The sequence below is a fragment of the Bactrocera dorsalis genome, chromosome 3 (genome assembly GCF_023373825.1).
Source record: "Bactrocera dorsalis isolate Fly_Bdor chromosome 3, ASM2337382v1, whole genome shotgun sequence".
In the NCBI taxonomy this organism is placed as follows: domain Eukaryota; kingdom Metazoa; phylum Arthropoda; class Insecta; order Diptera; family Tephritidae; genus Bactrocera; species Bactrocera dorsalis.
The window spans coordinates 67,091,150-67,109,278 of record NC_064305.1 but is presented as its reverse complement, the minus strand read 5'-3'; the positions used below and the strand labels follow the sequence as shown (position 1 = coordinate 67,109,278).

At 35.4% G+C, this 18,129-nt stretch overlaps 2 protein-coding genes across 2 annotated transcripts in view; both read right to left on the bottom strand.

The window, feature by feature from the left end:
• LOC105228979 (terminal nucleotidyltransferase 5C) overlaps window positions 1-18,129 on the bottom strand; it is a 294,705-nt gene that overhangs the window by 167,919 nt on the left and 108,657 nt on the right. The gene's annotated exons all lie outside the window — the stretch shown is intronic.
• LOC109579752 (uncharacterized) lies at window positions 14,304-15,089 on the bottom strand. The gene has a single exon (XM_019991273.3). The coding sequence runs from the start codon at window positions 14,957-14,959 to the stop codon at window positions 14,477-14,479; it is 483 nt and encodes a 160-aa protein (XP_019846832.3). The 5' UTR covers window positions 14,960-15,089; the 3' UTR covers window positions 14,304-14,476.

The window sequence follows — 18,129 nt, the reverse complement described above, 5'->3', positions numbered from 1 at the left end:
TTTTACTCCGTGAGTTAGGTTAGGTTAGTACCTCGAGTGGCGAAGAAAGGTACTGGGGTCTACACAGGTATTACACTATTCCCGTCTATATTAAAGTTTAGAAGCTGCCTTCAGAGTTTTTGAATCTAAGCCTTCTCACTTTATCTCGCCTACAAACTGATGTTTTTTGGATGCCTAGACGATACTTAGTTTAGGACCAGAAGACTGCATGAGCCATATATAAAAGAATCCTTTCTGCCCACATCCAAGTGAATGGCGATCAAAGCGACAGATTTTTACTTCCACTATCCCACCTGGAAGTCTAAAAGTTTGCGCTTCGTGGTGTATTGCCTTGATCTGACAAAAGCCAGACATTCGTGGAGGAAATGTTGAGATAATTCTATCTTCTTCAAAAAAGCTGATGCTTCTGTCATCCGATAAGATATTCAATCTTACTGCATAAACACCTGGACACTGTTCGATAGTCTAGTTAGAACTCTTATAATCATTGAAATATGGTATTTGCTGTGAGCAAAGAGTTCCTTAGACTACTTATGATTCACCCTGTGCCAGCAGGATCTTTCGTAAGCACAGCTGCTGCTGGTAATTGAAAAACGCTTGCCGAGCAGATTTTAGATCCAACACTACAGTAGTACCACAAGAAGTCAACGAAGCTTATCCAGAGTCTACCCGTTCCCGTTCATCAGTTATTGAGACTGAAGTACTTGTAATAGCGAGCTTACCAGGCTACTACGGGAGTGATTAGTCACTAACCCGAAAAAGGCTGAGCTCCAAAGCAGTGTGCAAAATTTCAGATTGATATTTCTTAAACGTCGTCAAGCTGATCATTTATATAAAAATCTGTATACATATCTTCTTTTTTCTTGCCTTTCCTTTCCGACGGAGTGGAGGTCTTCCTCTAGTTCCTAAATAGACGAATTACTGAAAGACTGTCAACAGTGCCGAGTGCGACGACTGTTTGTTTGATATCAGGAAATATTTCGTCTTGTCCTCGTTCGCAATCTGACCCATTTGCTTTGCTTCTTTGTCCATTCTGAAGAAAGCAGAACTAACGGCCAATGACATCGGTGTCTTTAACGTACGCCAGCAAATCTTTACTCTTGTAGAATATTGTACCTTCTCTATTCAGCTCTGCAGCTAGAAATATTTTCTCCAGCAGTAGATTGAAGGGAGTCGCCTTGTCTGAAACGTCGTTTGATATCGAACGGCTCGGAGAGGCCCTTCCCGATCCTGACGGAGCTCTCGGTCTCGCTCAACGTCAGTTTATACAGCCTTGCGGGGATACCAAATTCAGACATATAAGGGCAACTCCTTTTTGAGCTATTCGTTGTTGAAGATATAAAAAAATTGTAGTCAGCAGCTAAACAAACCAATGTGAAGACTTGTAAGAGAAGTTTTATGGAACACGTAATCCTAAACTTGAGTTTATAGAAACAGAAAACATATTTACACCATAAATACAAGCAACGAGTGCCGAACATTATAGATCGAGAACTTTCCGATTAGCTTGCGCATCGTAAGGTTCAACAATATTCGAACGCTCTTTGGGCAAAACTTTGCTTCACATATTGCTTTACTCTAAAAGAGAGAGAGAGAGAGATTAAAAAGTAGAGTCGCAAAGTAAAAAGTGCCTATAGAATCAAAACTAAAATAAAATGAAGAAAATTGACCAAAGCAACAAGTAAAAAAACAACAACATGTACAATAGTGGCTGTAAAGCACAACAACAACAACAACAATGATAGAAATAGTTGTAAAAAGTTATGCACACATTTATGTATGTTGAACTACTTAGAGCGTACCTTAAAAACAACACCAACAATATAGCCGCGAGTAACAAGCAACTGCAACAGCAACAACAAAATTGAAAGCGCACAAATTCGGGTGAATGCAAAATTACGTCACACAGTCATTCATACCCAATTACACACACACACACATACAAGGCAACAGCACAGGGCTGCACATATACACACAAATACATTATATACTTAGTATATATATACATAAGTAGATGTGTTAGTATGTAAGCGTGTGTCCGCTGCACTCATTCACAGCGGGTATGCTTGTAAGCGAGTCAGTCGGTAAATCACCAACAATAACAACAACACTATCCCCTTCCTTTGCCCGCTGACTGTTGCACGAGTACTTACATGTACCTTTATATGTGTGTGCATGTCTGTATGTAGGTCTCCCCACCTGTTTTGGGCGACTCTCGTGCAAAAGCGACAGTCACAGCATCAACAACGATAAATATATTGCCAATAAAATATACAATTCCAGTCAATGTTGTAGAATTTTTGCGGTTTGCAATTTTTTCACTTTTTTCATTTTAATTTTTATTTTCATTTTTATTTTTTTCCACATTTTTTTATTTTTATTTTTATTTTTTTCATTTTTTCATTCACATTTTTATCAATTCGTGCATTCGCTGGCTAGGTTAGAATGCTCAATCGCTTGTATACTCAGTAGGTCGTTGGAAAAAATCAGTTGTTTCACTGCTAAGCGGCAACCGCAGATGTATTTGTTGTTATTCGGTGATAAAAGTATATATTATCTATATGTATACTGGCTATATCTTTATTTATACATTTATATGTCTAATCATTTGCGGTTTTTTTATAAAAATATACTTTTATGTACCGTTATTTATTAGAGAGTCACTTTTATTTTGCCGCGAACATTTCTAGTTAGCTGGAAGAAATACCGGATATAAACAACAGATACCGCAAAAACTGGACCGCAGCGTAGATTAAAAAAAGTGAAAAATCGAGCGATCATCGGACTATGTATAACTATAATATAACTTTAACGCATAACTGACTAGATACACTTAACTGGTTATGCCAGAGTAGAATTTTTAAAAAGACAATTACTCTTTTTGGTTTAGAACTTTTGACTAGCACATCTTAAGTAGCTCAAAATAACATTTTTTTATTTTATTTCATATATCACACCAAATCATCGTCTTTCTCGAAAAACTTGATTCCGAAGACAGAATTTCTGAGAGAACATCAATATAAAATTTTCTATTCCTTCAAATATAGGCTTCTAAAAGCCTGAGAGCGAAATTTGTTTTTTTTTTTCTTACTCTCAAAATATAATGTTAACTTAGGCCGTTTTTGAGGGCTCTGGACTGGCCTAACTCTCTTATTTGGTAAGGTACACTTTTTTAGCTGAAAAGACTGCCCCTGAAATTGTCTACCGCACATGTTTCCAAAACATTTTATCCTTCTAAGGAGTATGAGAATCCAAATATTTCAACACTTTTCAAACTCAGGTCAAAACGACCCAAACAAATCGTCGATAAAGGGTTAAAATAATCGATAAAAAATTAAATATGAATATACGTATATGAAATAGACTGGCTAACTGCTTAATTTTTCTTTCAAATTTTTCCGTGGCGACCCCCATTAAAATTGTCTTAACGGTTGTTTTTCTAAAACATTGAAATCTTCTAACGTCAAAACAACACAGACTGTCAACAAAGGGTTAAAATAATCTATACAAATATGAGTCATATAATTTCATTGCGAAATCGAAGACAAATTCAAAGTTATGCCTATAATTCCATTCCTTTCAACAAATTTTAGGCTTAAACCTTTTACATTTGTTCGGTACAGAAGATTTTAACTTTAACCTTGATCATGCCTAGCTTCCGTTCTGAACTAACGAATCTTACAAAAACAAAGATCTACTGAGTTTCATTTGTAAATAAAAAAGGGCAGGTGAGTCAAAAAATATGATTATTAAACCATAAATAATAGTATGGGTAATCTTTCGACGCCAGCGTTATCTATCGGGCTTTTGTTTTCCCAGCACTCAGTGAATTTATGTCTCGTGTACGAAGAAAATGGACTATAAATTCAATTTTTGTTAATAGTTCAATAGTTCTCGGGACACCTAGCGGTACCCAGGATTTTATATAAGGACTATATAGAAGCTTTTCCAAAGTATGTAAATAATAGGTTTTATAAGTTTATTTGAATAGACAAATGGATATGGCAGCACATACTGAATGAAGAGAAAGTCAAAATTTTTCTTACATATTTAAGGACTATTAGATTACAAAAATAACAATGTATTTATTTATTTCTTAATTTTTTTAAATTTATTAATTTTTAAAAATTTTGTCTAATTTTTTTTACATTTTTTCATTTATTTTAAGTTTTTTTTTTTAATCTTTCTTCATTTTTTTATTTTTTTATAATGTTTTTTATTTTTTTATAATTTTTTTATTATTTGTTTCTTAGTTTTTAAATTTTTTAAACTTTTTTTTTTAATTTTTAAAATTTTTGTCGATTTTTTTTTAATATTTTTATGTTTTTTTAATTTTTTTTACTATTTGTTTCTTAATTTTTTAATTTTTTTAAATTTTTCTTAATTTTCTTGTTTAATTTTTCTTCATTTTGTTTTTAATTTTTCTTAATTTTTTTTTAATTTTTCTTCATTTTTTTAATTTTTCTTCATTTTCTTGTTTAATTTTTCTTCATTTTGTTTTTAACTTTTCTTAATTTTTTTTTAATTTTTCTTCATTCTTTTAATTTTTCTTAATTTTTTTTTTAATTTTTCTTCATTTTTTTTTAACTTTTCTTAATTTTTTTTATTTTCTTTTTTTAGATTTTCATTTCTTTTCATTTTTTGTTTACTACTAAACTCTGCAACCATCTCATACATGTTTGTCGATATGAAAGCTTTTAAGTAAAAGTAATTATGTGAGTAATTGAGTGACTGAATGACCGATTAACAGACTAACTGAGCAGAGCAGGCCATAAATCATACTCAACAGCGCGGTGTTGATGCGCCGCAATTTATTTTAGCTCATAAAATATATATACTATATAACACACATTGTATATATCATGTAAATATATACTCGTACCATACAAATATATATGAGTAAATACCATATAATAATACAAGTTTAAAAAGTAATGCTAGAGCTCTCACTTGGCTCTCACAAATCAAGCTGCCTTATATGTACAAGTGTATCGATCAACAGATGTTCTCTCTAATAGTCGGCTTGTCTTACACTAATTTTTTCTATAATTTGTAAATGGTTTTGTAATTTCACTACTGAAAACAAGAGTTAGACCGACTATTATGGACCGCCGCTGTGTTCATCATATAAATATCTATGTATATACATAAATATAGAGTGTTGATCTCACAATGCTCGCAAAGAAAATGCTGAGCTAATATACAAAGGCGGTTAATATCAATGAAACTCAAGCACTTCGATAGGTTCGGCAGAGATGCGTCTGACGATTTGGTCAACACATTTTCTTCGTATATATCTCATAATTTTTTCCTTCCTTGAAGTTCATTTCACACTCTTGATAATAAAACAGCGAAATATACCGATTTTCTATTTTCGAAGGGAAATATTTTTTTTTACTAAGAAGCCTTGTTAAGTGTCACAACGAAAACGCCGGAATCTGCAAAGCCGATGAGCTTGCTGGGGAGGACAACCTTTCCCCAACTTCATCTAATTGGAAGCTCTTTGCAAAAGCTGTATGAAGGAAGGTTTCAATTCCTCCTCTACTGCTTGTCATATGCTCAACTGAGATTGAATTAATGTCAAAATTGGATGGCACATTTCGTACCGGCAATTTCGATCTTAAGCAAGCATCACGTTCTGGAAGAATGGTCTGCAGAAGCCGATGTGGCTAAAATAAAGTCGTTGGTCGATGCAAATCGTCGTATAAGAACTCGAGTGATTGCTGACAGATTAATTTTGTCGAACGCGACCATTCTCAAGCACATGAAAAGTAATGGAATAATTTCGTAGATTGATGTATACGTTCCACATGCGTTTACAGAGCGAAATTTCAAAAGAAAGAGTGAACGAAAGGAACGGAATTTGCTTTTCAAACGTCAAAGAAGCGAATCATTTTTAAAGCGCATTGTTACGATGAAAAGTGGGTTAACAAGAATGTAAAACGTAAGAGATCATGATTTAAAATGGCTGGTTCAGCCTAAAACAACCGACCGAGATTCTGAGAATCAAAAAAAAGGACAAGTTGTCTATTTGGTGGGATTTCAAAGCGGGTTTATTTTAATTTTTTTTCCGACTATGCCACTAATAATTCTGAACAATATTGTGATCAGCAGGACAAATTGAGTGATGCGCTCAAACACAGAAATGATCAATAGAAAAAATGTACTCTCTATCAGGATAATGTGATACCTCATACAAGCTTGATGACTCGCCAAAAGCCATGTTCTTCAGACTTACAACTTTCGGAATATTATTTGCTTTGGTCTCTTTTTTGTAACTTTTAGCCAAAACAGTAAACAAGTATCTAAATTATGTAAGTGTGTTATAAATTTATACGAAATTTAAACTATTAAGCCATCACATAGCGGAAAATTTGACATTTCCATATCACTCATTGACCGTTGAGTGAGTCGAAACCTGACGCAATCAGAGCTGTCAGTCAGAATGTCAATCACGGTAGAACCGAAAGTAATTTTAAAATTATTTAATGGCACTCATGGCTTTAATTTCACGATTTATATTTCAAAATCGTGCTGAAGGTGTTACTATGTATATCTGCATGTGTATGTTGATATATAACTATATATGTTATATACATATGTATGTAAACCAAAGGTAAGTGCAAAATGCAGATAATTGCAATTTGTTTCTACAAAACATTTGTAAAATGAATAAAAATTATATATTTTTACAAATATAATAAACTATTGCAGTCATATTTACACAAATATATATATATATGTATATGCAAGTTAATAAGTATGCATTTAAGTATGAATTCCTTTATTAACTATATGTTATATTGAAATTTTGCATACGATTATTTATTGCCAACAATATTTTGTAATTAATTTCAATAATTGATTTACAATAATTAGCGGAAACTATTTGCTTGAGTTATTGCGCAATGGCCACTCTATACATCATATGCAACACCTTCACATACCGAACATAGTTACTATGTGCTATCTATTGTAATTTTCCACAAACTTGTTTTATAAATAAAACATAAATTAAAAATAATTTCTTGTACTTTGTTCTTAACAATAAATGTATTTAGAACGGAAATGAAACTATTTTCTTTGATTGTGACGAAGAAACTTTTTATCAGTGTAATATACATATGTATGTACATATATCCGGCGAAAATTTTGTACGGAATATATTGGTCAATGTGTGTGGTCTTGTTTTGAAATTTAGGGAAAATTACTATACTTTTGTGATGACAGCGTACCTCTGGGCCAAGCATTGATAAAATCGAATCAATACTTCCCTCAGTCTTCATATGCCTAAAATAAGTATACTCGTTCCATTCATTTTATACCCCATCTATCAGTGAATATGTAAGAAATACATATGTATGTATGTATTAAGAAAATTCAATAACAATCTATTTCTAATAATAATGCTTCCTCTTGCCTAAAATGGACGAAATTAGGGCAATAGTTTCCCTAGTCCCTATTTACCCAATGTACAGACTTTCCAAAAATCGATGTGTGTGAGGTTTCTTTGTAAAATTCAGGGGGGTTTTAATTCTGGTAATAAGGGGGGATCCAAGTAGATGTGCTTTTCTCAATAGCCTTTTTTGATAGTTCACGCATGAGTTGCGTCAAGTTGTCAGGTTATTTTTGTTCAGTACTGTTTGACATTTCATCATGAAAAGACATATGCCTGAACAACTTATTACGAAAATATACGCACTTCGTTCAAATTATGATCAACATAATCAGCTTACTGAGCGTATTATTCGCAACAACATCTAGCGTTTATAATTGGATACTATTCGACCGAATAGACCAGTTATAGCACGCAGTGAATAAAGTATAGCAGCCGTAGCTGAGAGTGTACACACAAAGACCGTAGAGTCGATCCGGCGCCGTTCGCAGGAGCTCGGGCTGACGTATGAAACAACTTGGCGCATTTCGCGTTGAGATCTTACAACATTGCGCCTCTGTAAAAACTGAAGCCGCTCAACCTTCTCAAGCGACATCGCTTCGCTCTTTGTGATCTTGAAAAGTTCAAGAAGATCCGACGTTTTCGAGTCAAGTTCTGTTCAGTGATGAGGCCATTTTCTGGCTCCACTGATATGTAAACAAGCACAATTACCGCATTTGGAACGAAGAGTAACCTGAAGAGATTCAACAGCTGGCATTTCATCCACAAAAAAACAACGATTTGGTGTAGTTTGCGGGTCGGTGGACTCATCAGTTCATATTTCTTCAAAAATGATGCGGGTGAGAATGTATCCATCAATGACGACCATTATCACGCCATGATAACCGACTATTTGAGGACTGAAATTGAAGCTAGAGATCTCTGCAACATTTTGTTTTAACAATACGGCCTCACTTCCCACACATCGCATCCATCAGTGGATTTTTTGAGAGAACACTTCGATGAGCTGATAATTTCACGCTTTAGGCCAGTCGATTAGCCACCAAGATCGTGTGATATCACACCGTTAGATTTTTTCTGTGGGGCTATGTAATGTCTAAAGCCTATCCCGCTACGAATCAGGTCTTGTAGCAAAACATCACTTTTGTCATTCGTCGGTTACCAGTCGAAATGCTCGGACGAGTCATCGAAATATGGACTCAACGAATTGATCGTCTGAGACGTAGCCACGGCCAACATTTGAAAGAGATAATCTACAAAAACTAAATGCGAAAGAATGTTATTTAGAATGATTATAAACATTCCCGAATAAATTTGAAGTTCCTGCGTTTTTTTCTTTAAAACATTAGGGAATCTCTAAAAAGATCACCCACATTTATAATGTTGGAAGCCACCGGTGTTATACTTAATAACTGATTCATCAACATCAGTACTTTCTGGCTAAGTTTTTTAATCCATGCATTATTCTTCAAAGTATTTAACTTCGAAGCTAATTCCCAAAAAATATTTTACCCTAATAATCAAAACATAATCTGAAAAAGAAACGACACACAGCGTAACAACATGCAATATATCGGAAAAATATAAACTGGTCATTAAAATGTTAGAATAATAGGATTAACCATTGAAAATATTCCACACAATGAAAGTGAAACTAAAAAAGCTTGAAAAATTAATTAATCAACAAATAGAATATGTCAGAATACGCAAGCAATCCGCTTAGCACCCAACCATTAAGCGCAGAAACCGAAAGTATTTAGAGCAATAACTAAAAAAATATTCAAATTAAAAATATTGACGCTTTAGTCTACATAGAATAAATATATAAAGAGACAAAAAATTTTAAATTTTTTTTGGGCAAAAAAAACACACACACAAGCGCTTAATTTTTGATTTAAAAAATATTTCGCAAATTTTATTTGCAGCCAAAAGGCAAACGTATAAAAAAGCAAGTGCGCATGCGCACATGAAGTGCTCAGTTAAAAAAAAAAAACCAAAACAAACAATAATAGCAACAACAAGAGCTAAGTATGCAGAATGTTTAGCATAAGCAATGCGTGAACGAAAGGCGATTCGGCCAACCTACAACTGGAGCTCGGGCGAGTTTAGAAATAGAACCCCGCGCAACGGAATGCCGGTTTCAAGAATATGTATGTATGTATATACATATGTACATATATCTATATATATATATATATATGTTTGTATAGATTTGCATGTATGTACACATGTATCTGTGTGTTTGCTCGGCGATTGAACGTAAATTCCATTTTTAATGGTTTGCTTGCATTGTTCTTGTTGTTGCTGTTATTTGCTTCTTTTTTTTGAAATATTGCTCGTTGTTGTGATTGTTGTTGCTATTAATCTATGTAGTCTTTCGCATTAATGGACTTGTTTATCGACAGCCAGCGAGCACCTTTCAGAAGTGGCTCACAAGTGTCTGCGCAGCGTAAAGCTTTTGCTAATATACATATGTATGTACATAGTATATACAAACATACATACATATACATATATGTATTGTATATCACTTCGCTTTGGTCTGCGCAATTGCATTGCGTCGAACCAACGCTTGGCTCGCTGTCTTCTTATCTCCGCGCCGCTTACTGTCCATTCGTCCGACCGTTTGTCTGTCGAGTTGTGGTCTGCCTGTGCGTCGCGTTGTTCCTCCAGCTGATGTGTTGGCCAGTTTGCAGCGTTTGACTGCTCTAGAGTCGCTGATTCGTTAGCAAGCAAGCACACTTACCGACAAACGATGTATGTGCATAAACATATACATATACTTACATATGTATGTATGTGTGTATGGAAATGTGTACATAAGTAGGTTCTGGTATATGTGTACGTTTTCGTATTTAGCTTATGGTAGATGATATCCGTTAGATACAAGACTGAAGCCAGTTTTCTATTTCTGTTCCACTTCTGTTCACTTCTAAGCCACACACACACGCGCATAAGCTCGATCAGACAACCACACACATACATCCATGTAAATGAGTGAGTTAAAAACTGATTTTATTTACGACTTTAAATGTATTGCCTTCGAAGCACCTCTCGTTTAGTTTGTTGTTGTTGCTGCTTCGGTTGTTGTTGTTGTTATTTCGATAGTTGTTGGTTTTATTAGCGTTTTGCGGTGCTTTGGTTGCTGGTATTATACATACATAAGTAATATTGCTTTTGTTGCTAGTATTATTGTTGTTGTTGCTGTTAGTATTATTGTTGTTGTTGCTGTTGGTGTTTTGTTATGACTTGTATTTACTGTTGTTGTTATAGCAATAATAATAATATTATTGTTGTTTATATTTTATTACTTTTGTTGTTGTTTTATTGTTGTTACGTTTTGTTGTTGTTAATTTGTTTTTATTGCTAGTATTATTGTTGTTCTTGTTATAATAATAATATTATTATTGCTGTTATTATTATTTTAAACTTTTGTTGTTGTTTTTATTGTTCTTAATTTTTGTAATTATTGTTGTTGGTATTAGTATTATCTTTTTTGTTGTTAATATTTTATTATTTTTGTTATTATTTTTTGTTGTAGTTTTTGCTTTTTTGTTATTGCTAGTATTATTGTTGTTCTTGTTATAACAATATTATTTTTGTCATTATTTTTGCCATTATTTTATATTTTATTGTTGTTGTTTTTGGTGTTGTGGTTGTTGTTATAATTATAATTATTTCATTATTTTTTTGTCGTTCTTATTGCCGTTGTTGTTATTAATGGTAGTATTATTATTGTTGTTATTATTATTTTTTTCTTGCTTTGTTATTGTTGTTGTTGTTATTTTACATACATATGTTTGTATGTCTCAAGTGCAAGCAGGACTTCTGCGCATGCGCCCACTTGTGACCCTCCCCACAACAAGCCGTTTTAACTGCAAACACTCACTCATGTGTTGTTGTATTTAAAGCCATGCCATGTGTTTGTTGTTATTGTATTTGTATTAACATTAATTTATTATTATTACCAATTTAGTCTTGTTTAGCTGCTTTGCCATTGTTGCTGTGTGTACTTCTTTTACTTCGCCTTCTAGCCACCTTCTCTTCTTCCACTTCTGCTTCTGCGTCTTTGTCCACTTTGCCTTTTTACGTCTTCTTTGCTTACCAGTCCACAACACGGCTATAATATGGCGATTGAGCGTTTTATGGAATGAAATCGAAAGCAAGGTCTTTTTTGTTGGCACGCCGTGTGGTTGTTGTGGCGTTGTTGTTTTTGTTTTTGTTGTTGTATAGATTTTTTTTAATGTTTTGTTGTTGTAGTTGCTGATGATGTTTCGGTTTTGTAAATCTATTTTTTGCCGTATTTCCAGCAATATACTGTTGTTGTTGTTGTTGCTGTTGCTTTTGTTATTGTTGGCCGCATACGTTTCGTGGCCATATACACACACATACACTCCCATTCATACACATACATATGCAATGCTTCGGCAGCTTATTGGCAAATGTTTGCATGTATTTGCTGCTTTTCGACTTAACTATGTTGTTGTTGTTGTTTTCAAGCTGTAAACATGCATTAAAGTCACGGTTTAATTGTAGGAATTTTTCGGTATTAAAATTTTTCATGTATCGAAATCGAAAATATTCTGCCAACTTAATGAGATTTAAGATTGAAGGTATTGTTGTCTCGAGCTAGTCGGTGTTGTTGTTGTTATTGTGTAATTTATATTTTCGGTTTCTGGCCATTGGTGTACCTCGTCTTAATGATAAATTTCATTTGCAATTAAGCAACAAAGCGCCGACATTCACAGCGCTCGTAAATACTCTTTTCGTTGGGGTTTTCCTTAAGTTGTTGTTGTAGCTAATTTCCCGAAAATATTTATTTGCGCGAAACTTTTGACGCTTCTCGGAATTTTTAAGTGACTAATGAACAGTTTTGAGTTGGCTAAACAAATAATTATAACTAATAACAATAATTACTTCTGAGTCTAAATACTGTAAACAGATAATTTACGATATATACATATATACCGTTATGTGTGTTATTAGGCAACTAGTGCGGCTCATTTCGTAACTTGTCGAGTCATTTGTAAGTAAAAGCTTATATAACAAATTTCAACACCTTCGTTTTATAAACAAAGAACCCAGTACACAAACCGTTATATCGGAGTTGGCATTATTTTCCTTCCGTTGCTGATCTTTTGAAAATTGCTCGAGCCATTCATGAAAATAAGCAGATATACCGAATTTCAGAAATGTAGCTTAATTTTAAAACCTCCTACTTACTTAATATAGTAAACCGTTATATGGTAGCTGCACTTAGTTTTTATGCGATGTTGTTCATATCGAAATTTGTCGAGACATTTGGGCCAATAGGTCTACATACCAAATTTCAGCAAAGTAGCTTAATTTTGAAACATGCTAAGTCCAAAAAACTGTTATAATGTAGGATGAAACAGTTTTTACATTATACTGATTATTTTGAAATTTGTCGAGGCGTTTGTGGAAAGAAGCCGATAAACGGAGTTTCATAGATGAAACTTAAGTTTAAAACATACTAAGTCCAAAAAACTGGTATAAGCGAGATTGATGCAATTTTTAATCTACACCGCTTATTTTGAAATTTGTCGAGACATTCGTGAAAATAAGTAAATATACCGCGTTTCGGTGGTGTAACTTAATTTAGAAATAAACTGAGTCCACAAACACATAAGCTTAAACATGGTAGTTGCCTATAAAATTAATCTCATTCAGCTTTCCTTGAAATTGGTCGAAGCATTTGTGGGCAGAAGCAAATATACCAACTTTCAGCGGTGTAACTCAATGATGAGACATATTAAGCCTATAAAAACTGTTGTATGGGATGTCGATTTATTCTTTACTATATACCTACACGCCTCATTTTGAAATTTATCGAGGCGTTTGTGGAAAGATGCAAATATACCGCGTTTCGGTGGTGTAACTTAACTTAGAAATAAACTAAGTCCACAAACACATTAACTTGTACATAGAAGTGCCTCGTAGAACTCATCCGATTCACTTTTCCTTGAAATTGGTCGAAGCATTTGCGGAAAGGATTATGTGAACTTAGTGTCAGCCCTATAGATTGTTATTACGACTCATGAATCATATAAGATAGTAAAATATTATATGGAAGGTGGGCTTAATTTCTATCCGATATCACTCATTTTGAAACTCCTCGAGACAAATAAGAATAGAAATATAGATATTAAATTTCAGATCCCTGGCTAAATATTTATAATATTCAACTTATAAACCCAAGTTACTCTTTCCAAAACCCATCGAACCATTTATGTAAAGAAACATGTCTACCAAATTTTAGCGCTGTCCCAATATTTTTACACATCTGCCACCTGGAAAAATCAGCTCTTGCTCTCTGCACTGTGCATTAAAATTTGTTCATTTTAAAACTCGTCTAATCATTTTTGAAAATAAACATGCTTACAAAATTTCAGTACTGTAGCTTAAAGTTTAAGTCTCATAAGCTTAAAAAATATATATGTATGTACACAGTATATGAAAATTGTACGTAGTTTTGATCCAAAAAAGTTAAAATTAAAAATGGTCGAGGCATATCTTAATAGGAATTCAATTCCAGAATTTCCGCACTCTAGATAAATATATCTAGATTTCAGGGTCTAGTTTTTTTTTCAACTTCCCGACAACGCAAACAGAATCTACAGAAATAAGTTACAAATTCTCTCGAGAGAATGACGAAAATTTGCTGATATTGGTGCAGGAAGTGGAACTGAACTCTTTTATCGTGTCCGCACATCTAACATTTACAGAAAGGACTATGAAGTATTTTATAGCGTTGTAAGTTTAGAAGATTAGTTGATCCGCTAAAATATTCGTCTTCTCGAGAATTTTTGTGCTCTTTGAAACAAAATGCTCAAACTTCACTATAGTGATTGGCTCATCCCCACATTTAAAAGAGAAACCCATTAAATATCGATTATAAAATACCTTTACTGTCACAACCATAAGAGAATACAAAGATATTAATTAGAAAATATACGAAATGCCAACAAAATAATCTGTTCCACATGGAAATTTTCACCAGCGACCAAATTTGTAAGGCTACCCTCGCTCCAACCACATGTTTAACGACAAATCACCACATCACTTAATATAACTCGGTCGACGTTTCTGCATAGTGACCTTTTTCTGTCGAGATCCGCGGCGCCGCACGCTCTTGCTCTCACTTCTGTTGTTATGCACTTCGCGCTGCCCTGTCTTTCCCGGTGACACGCGCAAACGCGGATCCAATTGTTGCTGATTCTTGCGCGCCCACACCACATAGTTGAGCTTTTCGTCGGACGACATCTGACGCCAGCGCTCGCCGGCCGCACAGGCGATCTCCTTCGCTGTCATGTGCTTGTAGGCGCCGCGTTTCATAAGATTCTGCCGAAACTCATGCAGGAAGATGAAGAACGGATTGGTGGCCTTGGATTTTGGGTTGTCCGAACTGTCGCCAGCATGCGAGTTTGCCTCATCGCTCTTACTTCCAGTCATAGCGGATTTTTTAATTGAAAGTTTTGGAATAACGGAAAAATATGTATACAAAAAATTTGAAACTTTGCTACTAATTTTCATAAAATTCATTTTTGTTAGCTGAAATTGAAATTTGAAAGTTCAGAACGAATTGAAAAGAAAAAACATTTACAAAGTAAAAATTTATGAATGGAGTCAAATATTCATTTAATGTTGTTTAGTTTTGGAAAAATTATTCTGATATTTACCTGCTAATGTAGAGAATTTACAAAGCTTAATAGTGTATCCCTAAATATCCCTCCCCGGCGTTGCGCGGTGAGTTTGGAATCCGTCACGTAAAAAACCCTACCAATGAAAACCAAACAATAGCCTCGGAAGGGGTCCCTTAATTGGGAAGGTGCCGCTGCCCAGTTGGTTGATGTCCTCGTAAAAATAGAAGCTGACATCACCGCCGTCCATAAAGTACGATTGACGGAACAGTGACTGAGACTAGTAGGTTCTTATAGCATTTACTAAAGTCGCCATATAAATGAGCGCAAATTCGGTGTGGGATTCGTAGTGGAAGAGAGACTCCATCGCCGGGCCCTGACATTCATCCCGGTGGATGAACGTCCAGCCACAATTCGCATCAAAGCGAAATTCCACAATATATCGTTGATTTGCGCCCACGCCCCGACGGAAGAGAAGGACGATGTGAACAAAGATGTTTTCTATGAGCATTTGGAGCGCATCTATGAGAGCTGCACCACTATGATGTCAAAATCGTGCTTGGCGACTTTAAAGATAGGGTGGGCAAAGTAGGTATCTTTGATACAAAGGTCAGTAAATTCAGTATCTATGATGAAACATCCCCAAATGGGTTGAGGCTCATCGATTTTGCCGTGTCACGAAATATGGTTATCCGTAGTACTTGATTTCACCACAAGAAAATTCATCAAGCTACCTGGCTGTCTCAGGAAAAGCCTCCAAGAAGATCGATCAGGCTGTGATAGACGGGAGACACGTCTCCAGTGTTTTAAGTCCGAGGTCCTCACATTGATTCACATTGATTTTCTTGTTGCAGCAAAGATACTCACGTCAACAAATACAAATAAAGTTCGACGTAGAGCAGCTGCAATCACAACAGACAGCCGAAAGATCTTCTACTCGACTTGTACTCTTCCCCTTTGAGAGGACTCAGTAGCAACTTGGTTTAAGAGAACTGTGGGCCGGCATTTCCAGCTCCTTACGTGCAGCTAGAAGCCAAACCATTGGTTTTCTGAAAAGGCAAAGGAACAGGTGGTATTATGTGGAGTGCCGTGTCGAAGTGGAGAGAAAACAAACTGCCCACCCCGCAACGTTACAACCTGTGCGGGATGGGATAGCAACCCAGAATTGAAGAGGGAATGGAGGCGCATTTGTAGGCAAACAAAGAGAGAGAGAGCGAAATGCGTGTACATGAAGAGCTTGAGAAGCTGGCGGACAGTGATAATTTTCGAAAATTCTACTAAAAATTGCGGCGACTAATAGAAGGTATGAAGACCGGAGCACACTTTTGTAGAACCCAAAGTGGCTGAGCTATTCACATACGGCAGCGAAGAGCTGACAATTCTTTGCTAGATATGTTTGGATGAAAGCATGCGTGACGATTTAAACCTAAGTTTGCTCGGCCAAATCCATAAAAAGGAGAACCCCACAATCTTCGCCAATCACTGTGGGATAAGTTTTTTAATATCGCATATAAAGTCTTATCAGGTGTAGTGTGCGAAACTCGAAATCCACCAAACTTATGTGATCCTATTAGTGTGTTTTTAGATCTGGAAAAGAAGATCGATACACACCATCTCTTCGTCGATTTTAAAGCCTGCTTCGACAACACGTAACGGAACTGCCTTTATGCCGCAAGATCGGAAAGAACCTCTCAGCCTGCCAACAGGTGCTACTTTGAACTGATTAGGCAATTCAAAAGTAAAGTCTTCTCTCGGCGATTAAAAACCAAACTCTACAAGTTCCTTATGATTCCCCTCCTACCACATGGTGCGGAAGCATGGAAAATGACACTATCTGATGAGCCGACCCAAATAGCGAAAGGAAGAAACGACTGGCACGCTGTTGTTAACTCCTATATCGCGGTGTCTACGCCAATAAAGAAGAAATATTATTTAAAGAGGGTCGGGAATGCGTTGTCGACGAACCTCGTCCAGGACGGAGCTCAACATAAAAATAAAGGAACTAATACTTGAGAATTGACGATTAACAGTGAGGCATTTTACTGGCATTGTTGGAATACCCGCAAGAGCAGTAAAAATCATTTTGAAAGATCATTTGGGCCTAAGGAAAGTGAAAAAAGGTTGGTTCCAAAATTATAAAATTTTTTTCGAAAAACAACGTCGCGTTAAAGTCTCTGAAACAATGTTTTTAGACTACCAGGATGTCATGAAACGTATTACATAGGTTTTCTGGACTAGGCAACACTAAGTGTTGCCAGGTGCAATCTGACATTTCCATTGGAAAATTTGACATATTTTAGCATAACATCACTCAGAACGTTTTGTCATTTTATCGTGAATTGTTTTATTTACAGGAAATTAAAAAAATCATCTCGGCCAAAAAATGGAATTAACTTTTCTTAACATTTTCGTGCGATTATTTTTCACAACTTTCGACGTGGATTATCACGACAAGAGTGCATCGATGAACTAAAATCTTTGTATGGCTATGAAGCACCATCCTATAGCACTGTGAAAAACTGGTACAACGAATTCAATCGTGGCCGACGCTCGCTCAAAGGCGAATTCCGTGAAGGTCGTCCAAAAACAGCCGTTGTGCCAGAAAACATCGATGCCGTACGTGAACTGATAATGCAAGACCGTCATGTAACATACCTTCAGATAGAGGCATGCCTATGCATTTCTCCCACCAGCATGCATTCGATATTGCATGAACACCTGGCCGTAAAAAAGGTTTGTTCTCGTTGGATCCCGGCCAATTTGACAATCGCTCAAAAAAAGGCTCGTGTGGATTGGTGTAAAGAAATGCTGAAAAAATACGATCGCGGTGCTTCAAAAGACGTTTATAAGATCGTCACAGGTGACGAATCATGGATCTATGCGTATGAGCCCGAAACAAAACAGTAATCGACCGTGTGGGTCTTCCAAGACGAGCCAAATCCAACGAAAAAAAAAACATTTTCGTTGATAAATATGCCTATTTTCATTATTAGGCCAGAAATATATATAGCAGCCCTCGTATTATTGGCGAGGAGTCTTGCATCTATGCTTGCGACTTGGAAACAGATCATT